At 38.0% G+C, this 21546-nt stretch overlaps 4 protein-coding genes and 4 non-coding genes across 8 annotated transcripts in view; 2 read left to right on the top strand and 6 right to left on the bottom strand.

Annotated features, from left to right (window-relative positions):
* LOC119424816 (lysosome membrane protein 2) overlaps window positions 1-2114 on the top strand; it is a gene marked incomplete at its 5' end in the record, with an annotated part of 27321 nt that extends 25207 nt beyond the window's left edge. The window contains 3 exon segments of the mRNA XM_037692317.1: window positions 659-811; window positions 974-1015; window positions 1756-2114.
* Window positions 2115-5716: 3602 nt separating this feature from the next.
* On the bottom strand, window positions 5717-10886 carry surf6 (surfeit 6). The gene is made up of 4 exons (XM_037692282.1): window positions 10661-10886; window positions 9078-9257; window positions 8899-8981; window positions 5717-6496 (listed from the first exon to the last, which is right to left on the bottom strand). The coding sequence occupies exons 1-4, from the start codon at window positions 10752-10754 to the stop codon at window positions 5807-5809; spliced, it is 1047 nt and encodes a 348-aa protein (XP_037548210.1). The 5' UTR covers window positions 10755-10886; the 3' UTR covers window positions 5717-5806.
* Window positions 10887-10910: 24 nt separating this feature from the next.
* On the top strand, window positions 10911-15178 carry LOC119424776 (surfeit locus protein 1). Its single transcript, XM_037692280.1, has 9 exons — window positions 10911-11044; window positions 11123-11183; window positions 12129-12259; window positions 12331-12413; window positions 14000-14191; window positions 14264-14336; window positions 14562-14724; window positions 14816-14897; window positions 14989-15178. The coding sequence occupies exons 1-9, from the start codon at window positions 10970-10972 to the stop codon at window positions 15053-15055; spliced, it is 927 nt and encodes a 308-aa protein (XP_037548208.1). The 5' UTR covers window positions 10911-10969; the 3' UTR covers window positions 15056-15178.
* A 2594-nt stretch (window positions 15179-17772) lies between these two features.
* Window positions 17773-20460, bottom strand: rpl7a (ribosomal protein L7a). Its single transcript, XM_037692194.1, has 8 exons — window positions 20432-20460; window positions 19556-19676; window positions 19222-19371; window positions 18870-19010; window positions 18589-18668; window positions 18218-18348; window positions 17997-18066; window positions 17773-17907 (listed from the first exon to the last, which is right to left on the bottom strand). Exons 1-8 carry the CDS (start codon window positions 20432-20434, stop codon window positions 17803-17805), a joined length of 801 nt encoding a protein of 266 aa, XP_037548122.1. The 5' UTR covers window positions 20435-20460; the 3' UTR covers window positions 17773-17802.
* Window positions 18441-18515, bottom strand: LOC119425194. The gene has a single exon (XR_005187548.1). It is a non-coding gene; the product is annotated as a small nucleolar RNA SNORD36 (small nucleolar RNA).
* LOC119425195 lies at window positions 18736-18806 on the bottom strand. The gene has a single exon (XR_005187549.1). It is a non-coding gene; the product is annotated as a small nucleolar RNA SNORD36 (small nucleolar RNA).
* LOC119425199 lies at window positions 19086-19154 on the bottom strand. Its single transcript, XR_005187551.1, has one exon. It is a non-coding gene; the product is annotated as a small nucleolar RNA SNORD24 (small nucleolar RNA).
* On the bottom strand, window positions 19441-19513 carry LOC119425198. Its single transcript, XR_005187550.1, has one exon. It is a non-coding gene; the product is annotated as a small nucleolar RNA SNORD24 (small nucleolar RNA).
* Window positions 20461-21546: the final 1086 nt, after the last annotated feature.

Here is a 21546-nt window from a genome sequence, read left to right as displayed (position 1 = left end):
TTTCATGGTTTGGGCTTGTATTGATCATGATAGTTTGCTTTGGGATTGTATTGATTATGATAGTTTCATTATTTGGTATTGTATTGATTATGATAGTTTCATGATTTGGTATTGTATTGATTATGATAGTTTCATGGATGGGCTTGTATTGATCATGATAGTTTGTTTTGGGATTGTATTGATTATGATAGCTTCATGATTTGGGATTGTATTGATCATGATAGTTTGGTATGGTATAGTATGGTATAAAGTTTATTCATTTTAAAAAAGTACAAAACAATTCCATAACAATATAAAAAAGATACAAAGGATTTAAAATGAAAGGCAGCAGAAAGAAGAAAAAATCTTATTGTATCTGCCCCTTTTTTCAAACAATTATTTCAATCATAATAATTTTCAAGTAACAAGTTTCATGGATGTGCTTGTATTGATTCTGTACTGATGTACAGCTTAACCTCTGCAGTATACCAACAAGTTTTTCCAAAAAAAATAAATAAAAAGAATACATCCAGAGCATCTATTATAAACTTAATTTCCACAGGAAAAAAGTGATAAAGCAAAACACAAGTATAATCACTCAGGTTGTTTTTTTAAAGTTGACTAAGCATTAAGACTACAGTTTGTTGTCTTTTAATGTACACTGTCTCTTAACTCACAGAGCGTGGTGATCGATGATGCGTCTGCAGAGAGAGTGCACAAACTACTGATGATTGTCAGTCTGGTGTCCAACTTTCCGCTCTTTATTGTTGGACTGGGTGGGATCATGCTACTCATCTTCATCACCCTCCTCATCCAGGCCCATCAAAAGAAGGTATTGCCCCCCCCCCCCCCCCCTCCCTTTTCCCTGAATCTAACCCCAACAAATTACATGTTGCTTCTAATAAGTACTTTGTGTTAATTCACGTTTGTTCAATTGCTTAACCACCCACTAATGGCACTGTGCACGTGCTTATCACTCTGTATCTCTGTGCAGAAGGAAGTTAAGTGCATTGAGTTTTCCAAGGCTATGTATTCTGTAAGTCTTAATTTTTTTGTTTGTTTGGTTTTGGCTGCTTTGATTTAATTTTAATTCTCTTCAATCTGTCGTATCACTCATGGCCTAAAAACGCACTATTTTTCTACTTTTTTTTAATACACAAGAAAAGCCTTCACCTCTGCTTTTAACAGATTAACATCATTTACCAACACTTAAAAAGGACGTCTTCTCAATGCAGCGTCTTCACCTAAAATACTGTTTAAAAGTTTTAGAATTGACATCTAAATTATTATTTTTTTTACATTGCTTCAAATGAGCCATGTGTTTCTGTGATTTTTTAAAAATGTCTTGATCAGTAGTACTCCAGTATTGTATAGATATTTTACAAAGATTTTTTTTTACTTTGACTGCTTTCCAAAGATGTGTTCATGCTCAGGTCAGCTGCCACATCCAACTTTAGGTCACGGTTTGTAGAGTTTTAGACATTTTTGTGTTAATCAGTTGAAGATAAACAGTATATCATATGATTACTTTAAGAACGTATCATTAAAGTCACACACAGTGGCTCATGAGATATTTTGCTAACACAGCAGGCACACACACAGACTTGGATAAAAACACATTCACATTCAGCGGCAGGCAATAATATCGATGGATAACGTATGACTTTTGCACAGTACTGCACATACGTCTTTTAAAATTCCAAGTTTCACAAGTTTAACTTTTATTTTTTTTTTCTGTACATCTTTTCACTCCTTTTTGTTTACCTTCTACCACAGACGTCAAACGAAGACGACACCTCTTACTCTCCGGTCAGTGTCAAGGACAAAGATGATCCCAAAAACGGAAACTATATCGGCATGACGCCTAAAGCTGACCCACAAGCTTGAGGAAGAAGTCGAGGAAACGTGTGTGTGTGTGTGTGGGGGGGGGTGTTTAAGAAAAAAAGACAGAAGGCCTGTTTTAATTTGAAATGACATAAATTAGATATATTTTTGTGAAAACGTCCAGATTCAGCACACAAACAAAGCAGTTTGACATCCTCTGTACTTCTTATTGTTCATCACTTGTTGTTGAATTATTGCTGCAGTGACTTTAGATGGAGAGAGCACTTTTTCTACAAAAAAAAAAAAAAAAAGAAGAAAACACTTAAAATTTGTGTTATAAATGTCTCCGTGGTGCTGAGTCCTCCGTTTGTCTCACAGCTTCATCAGCTGAGCATCACTTGAAGGAAGCAGTACTGACGTCCATAAATGAAGTTTTTTTGTGTGTGTGTTTTTGGGTACACTCTCAGGGGGTTCAGATTAGATGCTGTCACACTTTAGCAAATGAAAGAAGTGAAGCTGCGAATCGTAATAATCAGCTCAGTATTATTATTGTCCAATGTGCCTTCTTTAACTCTAAATTCAGCGCAGCTTGAAGTTTTGCCTGCTCGTTCAGACCTGTGCACATTATTGTTACCTGAAAGATGTTGTGCTGCCTTCGTTCCTATCAGTGTGTGACAACGACAAAGGTCAAGCAAAACACTTTGTACTTGGATGATTTCATTTTTGTCAAGATAACCATTTTTTGTGCGTATACTTTAATGTAGAAACCTTTGAATGTAGAACATCGCCAGCTAGAGCTACACAGACGTCTAGTAGTTTTAAAATGAGCCATCAAAAGCCTTAATTTTAACCCGATAAATGCTTTTTATAACTAACGTTAGTATTTGGGGTAAAACCTTTTGTAATGCTGTAGTTGTGCCTTTAAAAGGAGTATTTTGTTCCTTTTATTGTTTTTTTCCCCTGTGAAACAAGTGTTACATCCAACCACTTTTAAGTGCTTTTATTTTTTAAATAGAACACGACACAATGAATTTTTTTTTATTTTTCTGTATTTCAAGGTGACTGAAAATTGTTTTCTATAATTTTTTTAATGTAATCTAAAATGAATGAAAAATGCTGCGGAATGATTCAAGTTAAACTGTGATGAGCCTCGGCTTTGATTATTGCTCCTAATAATTCAAGGGTTGAGTTATTTCACCCCAGCTTAATATTCTTAATCTAATAACCACCACAATGTATATAATAGGCATAGTAAGTATTTTTTTTCCTTATTTGATTTTACTATTTCACGTTGATTTATTAATCCAGTTATGTTCAATAATAAAACCCAGAGTTAACACAACATTATAGAGATTTGCAGTAGGTTTAAATTAACAGGAGGGGTGAATTAATAGAGAACTCCTGTTTTTAAGCACAATACACAGTATTATACAATGTTAGTTTGGTTGGACTGAAAGAGGATAAATTATTTTTTTACACTGATAAAACCAAAACACTGAGAGCACCACTTAGACTCGACACTGGGCTACTTTGTGCCAAATTTGGACTTTTCGATCGTCTTTTGTTCAATTATTGTTACTGCTACAACCTCTGATATGCATCCTGTTCTGAAATGACTGTTATTGGTGTTTTTACTCTGTACACAAAAATAAAAAGTAGTTTCGTCTGATGTGTTTTGTCCACTTTTGAATCATCGTCTCTCAGTTTGGTGAACCATAGCTTGCCAAAGAATTGGGGACACTACTAATATTATTCTGAAAATGAACACAGAAGAAAACATGCTATTAATGAAGATTGTGAGATGACATAAAACTTTATATCTTATGTGGAATCACAGGATGTCCAGCTCAGAGTATGGGTTGTGAATGATTCAACTGTCTTGATTCAGTATAGAAATGACTGAATCTTAGCCATTTTTATGTTTTCTATGGCCCATTGGCCATTTTGTCATCTACTATTTGGTTACATGATACATTTAGAATTAATGTTGAAATCTTTTAGGATTTTTCACACATATTTTTAAAGTGCCTAAGCCAGCCAAATTTAAAATCTGCAGGGGATTGCTTCTTCCAAGCTGTCAAACATTGACTGTTTTGCAGCCATCTAAAAAAGGTTCTCTTGTTTCTATGTATTGACTTCTTTAAAGTTTAGCTGAAGTTCAAATATAATAAAATGGCCTTTCAGTTACTTTTTATGTCAGTATAATTATTTTTTTCACAATCATTTAAAGTTGTATGTTTTAATTATTTCATGTTTTTATTACAGTATATTTATCTTACAATCACTGACTTTTTTTTTTTTTTTACTGGCGCTAGCTATAAAAATCAACTGTAGTTACTTGTGGGGGATGTAAAGGTCACAGAAGTTTTTCCATTTACCTAATGTTATAGAACCGCGTGTGTGCGTTAGATTTGTTTTGTCTGAACAAGGAGCCTGCAGGAGCATGGCGCCTGCACACCTGATAAACTTCAAGGCCCTAGGCTGGATAGCAGTTGTCTTGACCTCACCTTTTCTGATAAGCATGAGTTGATGCTTTGTGCTGTTCACAGGCTGTGATCCAGGCAACGTATAACGTACATCTTGTATGCCTGTTTCCAATTGCTGCTCCTCTTGCAAGCTTCATTCATTCAACCTTTATTTATACAGGTTAATCCCATTGAGCCTCGGGGACTCATTTTCAAGACACCTGGTTTTAACAAAGAATGATGACAACAGTAGACAATCATGAAAGAAGCGTACAAATTGTTTTTTTAACCAGTGAAAATAAAATGGTATTTAAAAGAAAATGTAACAAAAAAAAAAAAAACAGCTAAATGGTAAGGTGGTGTCAAAAAACAATGTCTGCATTGGTTTTCACCAGGAACTTAACACATGTTTGAAGCCACGTAGAGAAGTCAAGGTTGAGAGCTTCAGGTCTTTTTGCAAGATATTCCAGGAAACGAGCGAAGTAGAAGGTCCTTTTTCCAAGTTCAATCCTCGAGGGAACACTGCAGTTAATAATGTCCTGAGAGCTGTAGCTGCACTCACGCAGTGACATGTAATGTATGAAGGCAGCAGACCAAGAAGTGATTTAAAGTTGAAAATGTACCAGTGGGAGAGTCTGCATGAAGTTAATGATGTAAGCAGAGAATACAGGGTGCAATGGTAGTTACAGCCAGTTATGAATCTTAGTGCACCATGATAGACAGCATCCAACATCTGCAGGGTGCTTGTAGGAGCGTTCATGTAAATAATGTCACTGTAGTCAAACAGAAGGAATGTCAGTTACAATGTGTTCTAGCATTCAGTTAGACAGGATCCGTTTCTGAAAAAGAAACCCAATTTAAAAAGATTAAACCTGCTTGTAAAGTTCTTCTAGTTTTCCTTGCCTGGCATATTTATTTAATGAGTTGATGATAGGATAATTTAATTATCCAAGTTACTTTAAAGGTGTCATTTCAAAATGCTGTTAAGACGCATGTTACAGCTCAAGAAGAGCTGGATTTAATGATCAAATGACTTGGAGAGGAGTCTGATCATCAGGCCAAAAGAATCCGCTCAGTCCACGTCTTTAATCCAACTGCAGCACCGTGTGTAACAAAGACTGGAGGAATGTTGCAGGTCTCCTGAAGTAGTGGGAAATGCCATGTTAAAAAAGACAGCAGTTTTCCAAACTGAAGAGACAAGACAAAGTTAGGAGAGCTGGGCGACATTCTGCAGGAAATCCATTGTGCAAAAGATGGAGGTTACCTACCAGGCCTGTCATATCTGGACACGGCTCATGAAGTCAAGCCACTCTACGGACTACAGGAAAAATGGACAGGAGCAAAGTACAGAGGAACTTAAACACCTTTCCTCCCTTCAGCGTCTTCTCAAAGTTTGTATCATTCCTACATTGAAGTAAACCCTTTTTTACTAAATGAAAGACAAATCATTTTTATCACACAACAAATACATTTATTGGCGAACATGCCCAAGCAGTTCTGCTGCCACAGAGATATAACACAAGTTACAAACTCCTCCTTTAAACCTTTGCTTTTTTCAAATCCTCAGGTAGAACTCTGCCCTTCTTCCGCGCTCTGTTTTTCTTATTCTCCATTTTGACTTGTTTGCGTTTCTGGATGTTCTTTTTCCTCTTGTCCTGCCGTTGCTGCATCTTTTCTATGACTTTCTCGCTTCGCTGATCCCACTTCTTCTTCCTCTGCGAGCGCATCTTCTCCTTCTTCTTTAAGGAGGCGCGCAGCATGTCCTCGTTGTCTTTGATTTTGATGCCCTCCGCCTTGTAAAGCAAGTTGGTCCATTTGATTTTCTTCTCCATCTCAGAGGCCTTCTGCTCATCCTTCTCCCTCAGCTGCTCCAGCTTCGCTTTGCGAGCCTCCACCCGGTTGAGCAGCTGCTTGTAGTTCCTCCCCGTCAGCGGAGTTATGTTGCCTTTAACGCTCTGTTTCTTCTTCATCTTCGTTTGCATTTTAGTTTCATATTCTTCTTCCACCGTCTCAATACTGTTAAACAAAATAGAGCTCTTCGTTCTTTTATCTGAGGCGGGAGGACTCGGCTCTTCCTTTTTCACCTCCACTGGCTCCTCCTGGCCACTCTTTTCAGCCAGTTTCTTCATCAGAAACTCTTTCCTCTTCCTCTTCTTGCGCTCCCGCTCCAGCTTTCGCTTTGCTCGCTTTGCTAGGACGTCTTCTGATGAAGGATCTTTTGGGGTCCCCTAATAAAGGAAGCATAAATTAAAGTAAAAAAAAACAACAATTAATTAATTAAGAAAAAGGTAATTTTCCCACATGTTGAACTGTATCTGAATAGAAAACAACTCAAAAAGAGAGAAATAGGAATAAATGTTAATGCAGGCAGTTTGTATTGAACATGCCGTCTCAGATTTAGCAGCATGTCGTTTCAACTCCATCTTTAAATAAAAAAGTAAATACAATGCATTGACAATATCCTAATGCGATCATTATTTCACTTTGAGTTGGCACCAGTGTTGCCAGATTGTCGAGGTTTTCCAGCCCAAAAATCTGTTAACAAACGCCACATCACACAAAAACCCATCCAATCAATATATTGTTATATTTACTGTTTGAACACGAGCGCACATCAGTACAAAACAAGGTCATTTAACACTATGTGGGAAAACACAACAATCTAACAAAATCTGCCCAGAGTTGTTTTCCATTAACAACTCTGAGCAACGTCAGATCCAGTGAGTGTCACGTGACGCATCACATACCAACATGTTTCCAGATGGATTCATAACCACGCAGACTGCTCCTCTTTTCACATTTAGAAGACACAAACTACGATCAGTGCACACACACAAATATGCTAAGCTTATTTCTACACAACTGAAAGAATTAAATTTACTATGGTTGATTTTGAATTCTTACCTTTAATGCTGATTAGATTGTTGGCTGGAACTGAAAAATTTGCAGTGAGCCTTTATAATAATAATAATAATAATAATAATGTCATCACATTGTCAGCACTGTATGTTTCCATACAATGGCGAAATTAGTCTCTGCATTTAACCCATCCACCACCAGGTGGTGCAGTGGGCAGCTATTGAAAGCGCACGTGGGGCATTTTGGGGATGAGACGTGCTGCCCAGAGACGCCACGTGATGTGCAGTGACTGGGGATCGAACCTGGGACTTTCGGGTCCCAAGCCGGCTGCCCTGCCTCTACACCATCTATGGATGACACTTTCCCCGATTTAAGATCATTGTCACTTTTCCATTCATTTCTGTAACTTTTCTTAGATTTTCCCCACTTCAGCATCTTCCTGCTACGTTTTTTTTTATCACACCAGATCCACCTGCTGCTAAACCAGCTTAATTTATGCTGCAGCCCTCTGTTGTCAACACCCTGGCAGGTGACAATAGCCATATAGTGATTGAGAGAGAGAGGGGAAGCTCTACTGTCATTATTTTTTCACTTCCTGCTCCTCCTTCCTTCCAGCCAGGTTAGCTTCAGAGCAGGAGAGCTTTGCTAAGAACCAATAATGATGAATGGTTGGTTAAAATGTGTTTTAATAGATTAACTCAATAACCACCGATCTGGCTCCAAATCCGCATAATAATCCCCACCTTCCCAAAGCAATTTTACCCGCAAAATCAGAATGGAAACTGCTGAAATGGTGGTAAACCGCCTTATCTGGCAACACTGCCAGCTGCTCAAACCTTCTTCTTCTTCTTCTTTTGGCTTTTCCCTCTTCAGGGGGTCACCACAGCGAGTCATCCTCCTCCATCTCACTCTGTCCTCACTCCAACTACCTCCATGTCCTCTCTAACTGCATCCATATATCTCCTCTTTGTCTTTTTCCTGGCAGCTGCATTTCTAACATCCTTCTACTAACTTGCATCATTTTTAACGGTCCACTATCAAAGTTAAAAGTAGGTCATGTTTTTGCTCGTATCTGTGTTTATCAAGTCAGCAAAACATGTCATGAACTTGTGGACATGTTCTATTAAAAATCTAACAATTGACGGAGGCCCATCTACAACGCGTGAAATGTTTGGAATAAACTTATTTTGAGATGTCCGCCACAGACCATTGACCTTAGCAAACACAAAACTATATCTAAGTTAGACAGTTTCACAGATATTGAGCTAAAGTTTCATATGTTGGAGCTGAGAGTCATTAACTACACGTCTCGTAATATCACGAGCTTGTGCATAACCTACTTCAAGGTTTGATAAAAAGGCTTTAACGCCACCTCTTCTCATCATATGGGCGATATGCGTTCCTTCAAGGAATGTTGGGCCTTTAATTAAAAAAAAGTGCTGTTTTTTTTTAATTGATTCACATTAAAAGTTACTAAACGTTTGATTATTTTTAAAATAATTTTCTATAAATAATGCATTGGGTGATTTAAAAAATTGCTGCATTCATATTTTTATATACTTCGCTTAAGATGAGTTCTAACATTATGTTCCACAAAAAAAACATGTCTTGAATTTTATATTACGTTCTCTCGTTCACAGAAACAACCGGTGGTAGGAAAATGCTAGCGCTGCAACGTAACTTTGGAAGTGAAAGCAAAACATGTCCTCCTTAAATTCAATCTAAGAAGAGCTTTAACGTCATTTTGTGCTTCATATTTAAATGTGCGTACCTGCCCTCTGGACTCCTCAATCTTTTCATGTAGCCTTTTACGCAGCACATCTACTGCAGAGAAGCTTCGGTCAACATTCCCTCCTTTAAGACAAAACATTTAAAAAAATAGACAAAGTCATGGAAAGAACTTCTGACATTTGATCACTAACTTGAATCCATAGAAATCAGGTTTGGTACCTTTAGTTGACTGTGCTGTTGTTGGATTTGCTGCAGCAGGACTTTTCTGAGCTGCTGCAGGAGGAGGTGGTCTGTGTTGGGGTTTGAGAGTCTTATCAGTGCACTTCTCTTTAAAATTCTTCTTTTTTAATTTTTTCTTCTTCTTTGAAGGATCAGCATCACTTTTACCCTTAAAATGAACTAAAAAAAAACACACACAACATAATTAGGCATGCACCACAACTGAGCAGCTAACGTGTAAATAAAAGTACACTGTGGCGGTTTTAACTGAGTGTCAGATCATTATGATTTATAAAATAATTAATGTGTTGGGATTTTTTTTTTGTACACATGCCTCTGTCCAAAAACCTGGAGAATATTACTGTAAATTCCAGTGACACAGAGAAGCACAGAGTCCTTAATCTGGAGCTGTTTTAACATTAAAAAGGTCACTCGCTCAGGGATGAAGGTGTTCACATCCTTGATAGAGAGGAACGATGGTTTGACAGAGGAGTAAAGGAGGCCATCTGTGAAGAGAACTTGTCCATCATTAAAAAGGGACAGGGGTCTCCGTGTCCAACTGTCACCCTTACAGTGCTGTTAGTATCACTCAGCTCTCTGTGAATAGCAAGCGGCCATCAGGGTGCTAACAATCCATCGTTAGGCTGATGGTCCTCCTTTTGCATGTGAACGACTAGTTTTGTCTGTCAGCAGCAAACTGTCTCACCCACTTTGAGAGGGTGCCACTTATAAAACTGTTGGTCGTAGCTCCTCAGACTGACGAAGAACATCCATCCATCCCGCTTCTTCCTTTCCGAAGTCTTTCGGATAAAAGACGGAACGTTTCAACGAGAAGCATCTGTCCAGAAGGCCTCACTCAACCTTGTTAGATTCATCTACCTGAATTAATGAGCATGCATCAGGACAGCGTTTCCCATCTCCACTTCAACTTTATTTTTCTAGTATAAAGCAAAAATACATTTTAAAAATAGTTTGCTGACTCCACTATCCCACCCCAAGTTCCAAAGAACTGTATCATCCTATTTTGATAACTAGTGTTCTCTTTAAATAGTTTCACATAGGTTTGTGTGTTTAAGGTCACATTGATCAACTTGCCTTTCCTCAATGTTGATATAGTTTTAATATTGAAGGTACTGTTGGGTCTAAATTATAGATGTTTAAGTGGATACGCTTGATTTATGTTTTACTTTGATATTATACATTTAAAGATTTGTTAAAAAAAGAACGTCTGCCTCTGCCAAGGTGCCTTTAGATGTTTTGTAATAACTAAAACAGCATTTATCACACAGCAAGCCTAATTACTGGTTATTTCAACCATTGCCACTCTTTTTGTAGAGTAAACTCAAACAGACAAGAGTGAAATAATATAATATATTATATATTATAACGCCTTAACCATCACGCTTACAATTCAGCCTGTGGTGAATTGCGGTACTGCATCAGAGGTCTGACTTTTTAAAGTTTAGGAGCTTTTACAAACCACTCACAGCCAAGTCATGCTAATACAGTGAGCACATTCGGAGTTTTACACACAAAATCACCCAAGAAAAGGTAAATAAGCCGATATTGTTAGTTAACATTACCAAAAGGTCTCTTCGGTGGCTCTTTCTCGCGCTGGGAAAACAATTTACTCGCCAGTTTCTGAATGTACACGTCTTTTGCAGCGAGGTCCATCATATTTTTTAAATAAACAGAGTTTCTAACTCTAAAACAGCAGCACAAACGAGAACCTTTAAGGCTTAAATAATGTCAACATTTCTCGTCCGCATGTGGGGAAACACGAGGACTTCCGCAGTTGCACCAGGAAGGAGTAACATTAAAAACGTTCCCCCTGTGAGCGGAAACAGCAGTTATGTAGTTGTTTTGTGTTGCCTCTTTTAGCTCCGTCTTACATGAGTGGATTCATGGCTTCTTTAAAATACGTGTTGATCTATTCCAGCAGAATTCTTCCGACATTTAGGAAACAGGTAAGTTGTTTATAATCTTTGACATTTTTTTTAAAGAAGTTTGTTTACAGGTAAGTTTTTCGCTTTATTTTATTTCAGTGTCATGTCATTGACGTGAAGAGGACCTTCTTCCTGCCCAGACTCCATAAACGTTCAAACGGTACTTTTTAAATTACTTTTACTTACTTTAATTTTCAATATTAAACAATTATTTTAACATGTGAACAGATACGCAAAGAAAATATTTTGCTAAATGACTGTAAACATTAACTGTGGCTAGCTTTTGTTAAAAACATTGGACTGTGCTGAAGTGCTTAATGTTCAAACAAATTGATTGAAAGAACAAAAAGTTTTTTTAAATAAATAATTTAAAAAATATATATTAAAGTTGGATAATTAAGGTCCTGTTTTTCCATTGAACAATAAAAATGGCAAAATGTCCACATATGTTTTAGAGATTAAACTTTTAGTGCAATTTCTTTGATGAATGTTCAAAATGTAGTTTTTTTTCAGTAGTAAAATTGATATTAACTTTTTTTTTATTTAAAAACTTTTACCCATGCTATATATTTGTCATGATCTTTACATTAGCTCTGAATCAGATGGGTTGATTTATGAAAAATGTCTATGTGAAAGCACAACATAAACCTGTTGAGTTGTTGGAAAAGTATTTTTGCATCTTCAAGAAAACCAAGCAGCAAAATTGTCATGGCTCTTTCTCAAGTAGGAAGTAAACAGCAAGATAACAAAATACATTTTGGGTACTTTTCTGTTTTATGTTCAGAGCAGATTCCTTTTATTCCAGCCAATAAAATTTATTTGATTGATTGATAAATGTATTTGTAATGAATGGCCCTGCTATTTAGAAAAAAAAAAAGTTGCAGTTGAGCCAACAGAGACTAACACTCCTAGTAAAAGTGAGAATTGAAATTTCAGGTTTTGTAGCAAAAAGTTAATATTTGTTTAGAGATGTTTGGTTTACATAATCATAGCACCTCACAATCAAATGTAGATAAATCCTATACTTGTACGTAACAGTCAAGTGTTATTCTTTTTTTTTTTTCATTGTTGTGCTTGAATCCACCTTGAATTTGAACATTTTCAGGCAGGTTTATTAACTCCCAGCGACTGAGCAGCAACTCTGCAGCAGCCAAAGCAGAGAAAACAGAAGACTCTTTCCTCAAATGGTTCCTGCTGCTCATCCCTGTCACCACCTTTAGCCTCGGGACATGGCAGGTACAGCTCAAGCTAGTTTCTCGTTACTTTTGTATTTCCTGTGTTGAGTTAAACAATCATATTTCTTGAAGGTGAAAAGGCGTCAGTGGAAGATCGGATTAATTAATGAGCTGCAGAAACTGATCACAGCAGAGCCCATTCCTCTTCCTCTTGAGTAAGTAAAAAGTGGAGTCACATAAAAGTCTCTTTGTATGAACAGCATTGAAATTGACTGTTCAAGCCAGGATACTAGATGCAGTTATAGTAATAGGTCAAATATGACACATGTAGGTTCACATGAACAACTTTGAAATGTGATTTTTTTTTTTTTTTACAAAACAAAAAGATTGACTTATTTATTTATACGAAGACAGATAATGTCTCTTACCACTTGCCCCTCAAAAATACTACAATGTTACCACTCTCTTTACACATTCTCTATTCCACATAGAGTGAAGTATTTCAATCCTTTATTGTAGTTTTGATGCTTATGGCTTACAGATAATGGAAAACCCAAAATTGAGTTTCTTAGGAAATTAGAATATTGTGAACAGGTTCAATATTGTAAACTCCTGGTGTCACACCCTAATCAGCTGATTAACTCCTAGACATGAGCTACAAATGTTTCCTCAAGTCAATCCACTCCTGAACCAGAGACAATGTCAGAAGTGTCCTACCTGGACTGAGGAGAACAAGAACTGGACTGTTGCTCAGATAAACGTTTTTCATGTCATTTGGAAATCGAGGTCCCACAGTCTGGAGGAAGAGTGAAGAGGTCCAGAATCCATGTTGCTGAAGTTTCAACAGTCTGTGATGATTTGGGGTGCCATGCCATTGCTGGTGTTGGTCCACTGTGTTTTCTTAAGACCACAGTCAACGCAGCATCTACCAGGACATTTTAGAGCACTCCATGTCTCCTTCTGCTGAGGAGCTTTATGGAGATGCTGGTTTAATTTTCCAGCAGGACTCGTCTCTGCCCACACTGACAAAGGCACCAAAAGCTGGCTGTGGAATATACAAATTTTCTGAGACACTGAATTTTGTTTTTCATTATCTGTAAGCCAACTCTAAATTGTCTCTTGGTGTGAGTGAGAGAGTGAATGGTTGTTTGTCTTGTTTGTCTCTATGTGTCCCTGTGATGGACTGGAGACCTGTCCAGGGTGTACCCCATCTCTCGCACAGTGATGGCTGGACATGGGCACCAGTGACCCCTGCGACCCCAAAAGGAAGAAGCGGGTAAAGATAATGGATGGAAGGATTATCTGTAAGCCATGATCATCAAATTTACAAAAACTAAAGCCTTGAAATATTTCACTGTGTGTAACAAATCTATAAAATATATGAGTTTCACTTCCTGAAATTGGGGACAATTTTTTTTTTTACTTTTTCAAGATACTCTAATTTGTTTAGATGCACCTGAATGCCATACAAAATACAGAGTCACACAGTTCATTCAAATGAGAGAAAAGAAGAAAACACGTTTGAAACAGCATGATTTAAAAATTCAATTTTGTCCAATTATTTTTAAATGGGATAGAAATACAAAACACTTGGATCAACTTCAAAACTTGCTAAGCCGATATTTAAATAATAATGAAATATCTCACACCTGATTATAAAACTGCTTTGGGTTCAATTATTTGAAAGAGAATAATATTTTATACCTTAGCATCTGCACTTTAGGCTCATAATCTACTGTATGTTAAAATACAAGAAGTGGTCTGGATACATGGATGTGTCACTTTTCTCTTTGCACACTAGTCCTCTAGAGATAAATGAGCTGGAGTATAGAAGGGTGAAAGTGCGTGGACACTACGACCACTCAAAGGAGCTGTACATCATGCCCCGCTCACCCGTCGACCCGAAGAAAGAAGCCAGAGAGGCGGGAAGTCTTTCCTCGAGCGGCGAGATCGGCGCTAACGTCATCACCCCGTTCCACTGCTCTGATCTGGGGTAAATAAAAACACCAAGTCACAGCTGTAACAGCACGGCTACAGTAAACCAACCTGCTGCTTGTTTCTGCAGCATCACGATCCTGGTGAACAGAGGATATGTCCCAAAGCAGAAAATAAGACCAGAAACCAGGCTGAAGGGGCAGGTTGGTGTTTCAGGATGAGACGCATCAGACCATGAAGACCATTCACCATGACACACAGTCAAACTAAGAATTTTGAAGTGTACAGAAAAATAATGTACAGAAACATTACAATGTACCAGGAAGATCAATAAATATTATACGGATTAGAATATGTCCAGATGAGCTGCAGTAAATCTTTTTTTTTTTTTGTCCTTGTTTGTAACCTCGTGTACTGTTTACATCCAGGTGGAGGGCGAGGTGGATGTGGTGGGAGTCGTCAGGCTGACAGAGACACGGAAACCGTTTATACCAAACAACGACGTAGAAAAAAACCGCTGGCATTACCGCGACCTGGAGGCCATGAGCCACGTCACCGGAGCTGCACCCATCTTGATCGATGCAGACTTTGGTAAAGTCTCATAGTGTGAATAAACTTGGCGCTGGATTTTACGAAGCATCAAATGGGCATAAAATGATGTGGAATATCTTCTATTGTTCAGGGAGCACAATTCCTGGAGGACCAGTTGGTGGACAGACCAGAGTTACACTGAGAAATGAACACATGCAGTACATAATAACATGGTATTTACAGTTTGTTGTTTAGTTCTATATATATATATATATTTGTTATCGTGACAGATTTATTATGAATTCCTTTTCTTTCTGTTTGTAGGTATGGTTTGTGTGCAGCTACTTCCTACTTGTGGTATGGCAAGTTCATCAAGAAGATTAAACTATAAAGCAGATGGTTACACGTCTAAATGCTGATTGTATCAAAGAGCTTGTATGTGTTGTGCATCATTTATTCACAAATTAATCCATAAAACTTTGTCATTTCTTGTTCGTAAGCATAAATAAAACATGGCCTAATACTGAACTCATCTGTTGTAAATGCTGTTTTACTGTCTGTTAGTAAGTCCTGTACTTGTTTCTCATTATCCATTTGAACACTTTAAGCTGTGAACTCATTTGGCGAAATCGACACCAGGAAATCAATCAACCTTTATTTATACAGGTAAATCCCATTGAGCCTCGAGGACTCATTTACAAGAGAGACCTGATTTCAACAAAGAAAGATGACAACAACGGACAACAGCAACAACAATAAGCAGTTATAAAAACTCATACTACAGTTTTTTTTTTTTTTTTTTTAACAAATAGGACGGCTAAAAGGAAAAAGGTAACAAAACAAAAAACAGCTAGATTCAAAGACAAATGTAGAAAACTAAAAACAGGAACATGTCTGCATTGGACCCTGCCAGGAGTCCAACAGATTCTTAAAGACACTTAGAGAGGTCATGGTCGAGAGCTTCAAATCTTTTTCTAAGATATTCCAGGAAACAGGAGCGGAGTAGGAGAAGGCCCTTTTGCCAAGTTCAGTCCTCACTGAGGGAACACTGCAGATAATAATGTCCTGAGAGCGCACTCCGTAGCTGCACTCACGCAGAGACATGTAGGAGGAGATGTATGAAGGCAGCAGACCAAGAAGTGATTTAAAGATGAAAATGTACCAGTGAGAGAGTCTGCGTGAAGTTAATGATGTCCAGTTAACCAGTGAATACAGGGTGCAGTGGTGGGTACGATAATCACAGCCAGTTATGAATCTTAGTGCACCATGATAGACAGCATCCAACATCTGCAGGGTTCTTGTAGGAGCGTTCATGTATATAATATCACCAAAATCAATTGAGGGAAGGAAAGTCATAGATACAAGGCGTTTTCTAGCATTCAGGGTTAGACAGGATCTGTTTCTGAAAAAGAAACCCAGTTTAACTTTCAGTTTCTTTACCAAGTTTTCCACATGGGGCTTAAAAGAGAGATGTGAGTCGACCAAGATACCCAAATATTTATAGGAATCAACAAACTCAATGGGGACACCATTTGAGGATAAAATCGGAGGAAGAACTGCTGGGACCAACTTCCTATTTGAAAAAAGCATCCCTTTGGTTTTTTCGGCATTTAGGACAAGTTTGAGGCGGAACAAATCAGTCTGGATGTAGTTAAATGCAGATTTCAAAAGCTGGAAAGCCTTAGCAACTGTTTTAGCTCGACAATAAACAACTGTGTCGTCAGCATAGAAATGTATGGATGCATTAGGGATGTTTTTGCCTACATTATGTATGTAGATTGTAAAGAGGGTGGGTCCTAAGACTGAGCCTTGTTGAACCATTGTTGAATGTTAAATAATAAAATGTTTCTTGTTCGAATCTCCAGAGCTTCATCTAACGCTTGTTTTAACGTCACCAGATTCAGAAACGAAGGTATTCAAGCAACGCTCAGTTCTATAGGGCGGCTGTGGCTGAGTGGTTAGGGCAGATGTCCTCAAGAGTTGGGGGTTTGATTCCACCAGTAGTCACATGTCAGTGTCCCTGGGCAAGACACTGAACCTCTCATTGTCTCTGACGTGCGTCCCATCGATATAAAGCTCTGATTATAGTTTATTCTCTTTAGAATGATTTGTTCACTTAGCTTTTTATAGAGTGCTGGTAATGAGGGCACAGATTGTAAAGAGCTTTGAGTGTCTTGATGAGATAAAGGTGTTACAATAGTCCATGTACCATTTTAGGTCTTAGGACTGTTCAACTAGGTCAGACTTTTTGTCCATATTTTCTATTTTAGGACTTGTAAAATTTTTGAATTCATTCATTGTTACCTTTTTTCAGTGTTCTGTTATTCATCCATAGTTTGAGGATTTATTTTGCGCTGTAACAAAATCAACTCTTGGTGCTTCAGTTGGATTTCAACTTTCACAAAACAAAAGCTCTGATGCTGAAATTGTTCTGAACTAAATAAAAACTCAAGGCAAATTAAAAAAATTCTGCAATTCACGCAGGTCCTCGACATTCATTAAAAAGGTTTTGAATTCAACTTAATGAAGTTTATCTCAAATTAATATCCATCAACATACTGTCCAATGACTACCTTCTGTCCGTTCACACTCATTGAAGTTGTAGAGCAACTGGTTTGGTGTTAACTGTACATTTCTGCCTAGCACAAATGTTTCACCATAATTAAACTATTCCCAGCATTTCATGAAAATTTATTTTTCCAGGGAAAATCTTAAAATTCCACATATTTTAATCTAAATGCTGAGAATTTGGCGTCTTAGGTAAAGGGCAAAAGAAATGTATGCGCTTAATGCAATCACTCAATAACTTCAAGAAACAATAAGCACCATAAGTATTCATGTACTCTACAATGTATTGATATGAGAATACTAGCAAAACACAAAGTACATCAAAATATCAGAGCTCTTGGTCACATTAGTGTTTAATTTTTTCCAAATTTTGTTTTTCTTGAAAGGTTTTCCAGGAGTTGCTGGGAACCCTGTGAAACGGAAACCACCCGTCCACCAACTAATACAACTTTATAAAAATAAGTGTCATGTTCATACTATGACTGCATGGTATGAAAAATCAACCCGTACTGTTTGAATAATAAAAGCCAAAGTCTGTAATTAGGACATACATTTTTTATTCCAAACATTTTAACCAAGCTTGGTAGCCAGCTCCTTGGCCTTTGCCTTCTCCAGCTTAGTGAAACGAGCTGTGGATTTAGGACCCAGGATGCCGCCTCCCCAATGACGACGAATCTGTAAAAGAAAGTTTATAGGATTAAAACAAGTAAAACTTTGTTTTGAGAAACCTGTTTGAAAAATGTGAGGAGCACAGCAACACTGACCTCTTCAAATCTGTCATTGTAGTTGGTCTTGATGGCTTCCACGAGCTTCGCAAGTGCACCTTTGTCCTCACTAGAAACAAAAACAAGACCAGTTCATACTGAAACAACTTCCTCTGAGGAGGAAACTACATGAAAAAGGTTATACAATCTGAATCAATATTTTAAAGCTACTTCAACAAGGCACAAAGTAAAACTTGTTTTGTCACTGTTTGGTCACTTACGGGTTAATCTGTGTGAAAGCAACCGAGGTGCACGTCTTCCTGTGCACCAGTCTGCCCAGTCTAGCTTTGCCCTTCACAATACAGTATGGGACACCCATCTTACGGCACAGAGCAGGCAGGAATACAACAAGCTGAAAAAGCAGAAGTTGGTTAAAAACTATGAATTTTGCCGACAGAAGAGTCAAATCTAATCACTGTGTAAAAGAAACTTTAATCTGTGGTCTCTGCTCAGGGTTAAAAAGCTCGTGTTTTAATCCACACAGAGGATTCAGGTGAAGAAATTCAAACATCATTGCCAGTGACCACTTTCATTAAACAAACAAAAAAAACCATCAGGAGTTCACATAATCAAAGTACAGAACTAATCTCACCTCAATCGGATCCACATCGTGGGCAATGATGACCAGCTGGGCCTTCTTGCTCTCCACCAGAGAGGTAACGGTGTTCACACCTGGAGCACCGAGACACAATTAACCACCAGTCTGAACACTGGTCAGAAAAACCTTCATATTGGGGCCAACGCTCAGGGTTAAAAAGCTCAAAAAGCATCAACAAGTTTCAGGTGAAGAAATTCAAGTCATCACTGCATTTTGGCCAAGTTGAAGAAGAGAGCTTTATGAGTTTACAGCAACTCATCTTAGGTACGTCTCACCTGCACGAAGGACGGGAGGCCTTTTGGTGGGGGTGTCTCCCTTCCCAGCTGCCTTCTGTTCAGCGCGAGCCAGCAGCCTCTTCTTCTTCTCCTGCTTGGTCTCTGGTCTGTACTTGTGGGCCAGCTTGAACAGCTGCGTGGCTGAGGAGGAACACAGAACATTTTAAATAAAGCTCCAACACTGAAGCAACAAAAATGTCGAGTATTTCAAATCTGTGCATCAGCGATCTTGGTGGAAATTGTCATCTTAACTAATCAGACGGAAAGCATTTCACATCATCTGCAAAGCGGGGATAGTAAAGACTCCCATGCTCAACACTGGCTAATCAAATCAGACTTCGGACAAGCTCACCAGTCTGACGGTCCAGAGCCTGGGTGAACTGGTTGATCGCAGGGGGAACCTTCAGACGCTTGTAGAGGATGGAGCGTTGCCTCTGCAGGCGAACATAACGAGGCCATTTCACAAAGCGCGTCAAATCACGCTTGGGCTGAATATCCTGGCCTGTGGGAAATGGAAACGTTTCACATCTGATACTTTAAAACACCTGCATTTTTTTTTTACTTCACTAAGTGCATCAGCGATCTTGGTGGAAGATTGTCTTCAGTGGTCTTAAGATAGCAAATATTCGTTTACATCACCTGCACCAACACAAACCCGTTGTTTGTTCTAAAAAGCAGCTACTCACCGATGCTGTAGTTCTTTGGCCTCTTCTCAAACAAGGGGTTGACGACTTTCTTGGCCTCATGTTTTTTGGCCACAGAAGGGGCAGGTGCCACCTTCTTCCCCTTAGCCTTCTTTCCCTTAGGCTGTAAAATAATAATGTTACAATAAACATTTACAAAGTTTAGAACCCAACTTAATAGGGCAATCTTATTGAAATAAGCATTTATTGCACTGATATAAGTTAAGCCACTTTGAGAAGTCTTATTTTTGAAATATACAATAATTGTTGCTTATTTTTAAGCCGAAGCAGACCACTAAAAATAAATAGTAATACTGTAAAGCTAAAACGCATGCAGCTAATGAGCTAAATAAATGCTAATCCTGCTGCAGTGACACCAAAATTAAAAACAGTAAGAAAAGCCAATACAATGAATAAATGCAGGTAAAACAAATGTGATTATAATTCAAATGTGCAAAATGAAATGCTAGCGAGCGGATGCTAAGGCCTCTTACACATTTTAAGGCTAACAAACACTCTCGTCCTACACGAAATTAGTCTTACAGTGCTTCATCTTGGTCAATTAAATTTTACAAACAGAACCAGACAAAACAGAAGGACATTTTGGAGATTATCCTGACTTTAACGTGGTTCTGAGTTAGCTTTAGCCTCCAGCAGGCAGGAACAGCGTTGATCGTACCGGCAACACTTCAGTCACTTTAACCTAATTTTACTCACAAATGAAACTATATAATCCACTAATATCAACACATAATCCACGGGAGGACTTTAAGCACTTGATTATTATCCTCCATAATGTAAAAAAGAATACTACTAACAAGGATGCAGACCGATAAAACAGCTTAAATATTTTCTCAAAAGAGTCAGCTATGTACCCACCATGTCGGTTCAGGCAGAAAGGAAGAGCGGAGGATTGTGGGTAATGTAAATAACGCGAGAGTTCCGCCTTCGTAGTTCGCTGATCCCGGATCAGATGTCTACGCTTCTCTGAAGATAATCACGAGTATTTGAGTTCATTTGAAACAGACTCAGGATCTGATAGTTTTAAGACGTGTTGAACGTCATTTAAAATTATGTTTTGACTCGATCAGATATTATTTTTAATATAGGATGTAATAGTTCTGTATTTTAAATGTAACACAGTTTATTTATGGGTATTTTGAGAGTATTTTATGCACAATTTTTTTTTTTTTTTTTATTGCGAGTATATGACTTGTTTGGAGCAGGTAAACCCATGAATGAGATCATGGGCTTATTTTTTTATATATCTAAATATGGAATTGCTAGATGTTATAAAACACGACAAAAGTTGTTGTAATTTAATTTAATTAATGATATATTCCAGTTTTAATCGTTGCCTTAGCCCATACATAGATGTATAAAACGACAACCTTTATTTAAACATGTTAATCCCATTGAGTCTCGAGGACTCATTTACAAGAGACCTGAATAATAAATAATATATAATGAATAGATAACAGATAATGAATACTTTAAAAAATATATTAGCATAGACAGTCAAATACAGTCAAAATCCTATTTTATTTATAAAGCTCTTTAAAACTTCTCAAAGGAACAAAGTGACATACTGATCAATACAATAAAACAAATGTTACTGACACAATAAACCTATATTGCCTTCATATGTGGTCCAGAAACGTTTTCTTTAAGAGGTCAACGTCTTTTACCGCTTGTCGTCGCTTCTTACCGAGTCACACACCGGCAGACTAAAATGGAACAGATCCAATTATGGCTACGTCACTTCCGTAAACATATTGCGATTTTTTTTCGCCGTGCTCCTCCTCCATCTCGCGAGGCGTGCGTCTTGCGGTTCTTTACGTGCTTCGCCGCTTCTGGTCGCGGGTGGGGGGGTCTGTTTGAGGATGGTGTTTCGGATGTTTTACGTCGCTCGGCTCTTCCCACAAATTTAGCTTATTTACGCTAACACGAGCTGTAGCCATCATGGTTTAGGCAGCCGCTTCTCGTCTTCTTCT

Source organism: Nematolebias whitei, chromosome 18 (genome assembly GCF_014905685.2).
Source record: "Nematolebias whitei isolate Nwh7 chromosome 18, NemWhi1, whole genome shotgun sequence".
NCBI classification, from domain to species: domain Eukaryota; kingdom Metazoa; phylum Chordata; class Actinopteri; order Cyprinodontiformes; family Rivulidae; genus Nematolebias; species Nematolebias whitei.
This window is presented reverse-complemented; position numbering and strand designations above follow the sequence as displayed.

Coding starts and splice junctions, on each gene's coding strand:
- rpl7a (XM_037692194.1), bottom strand. Junction 19,011..19,221: donor GGCTCTGGACCGTCAGACTG/GTGAGCTTGTCC, acceptor GTTCCTCCTCAG/CCACGCAGCTGTTCAAGCTG. Junction 18,349..18,588: donor ACGATGTGGATCCGATTGAG/GTGAGATTAGTT, acceptor CTGCTTTTTCAG/CTTGTTGTATTCCTGCCTGC.
- LOC119424776 (XM_037692280.1), top strand. CDS start 10,970: ATGAGTGGATTCATGGCTTCTTTAAAATACGTGTTGATCTATTCCAGC. Junction 12,260..12,330: donor TTAGCCTCGGGACATGGCAG/GTACAGCTCAAG, acceptor TATTTCTTGAAG/GTGAAAAGGCGTCAGTGGAA. Junction 14,337..14,561: donor AAACCAGGCTGAAGGGGCAG/GTTGGTGTTTCA, acceptor GTTTACATCCAG/GTGGAGGGCGAGGTGGATGT.
- surf6 (XM_037692282.1), bottom strand. CDS start 10,754: ATGATGGACCTCGCTGCAAAAGACGTGTACATTCAGAAACTGGCGAGT. Junction 8,982..9,077: donor AACAGCACAGTCAACTAAAG/GTACCAAACCTG, acceptor TTTGTCTTAAAG/GAGGGAATGTTGACCGAAGC. Junction 6,497..8,898: donor TTGAGGAGTCCAGAGGGCAG/GTACGCACATTT, acceptor TTCCTTTATTAG/GGGACCCCAAAAGATCCTTC.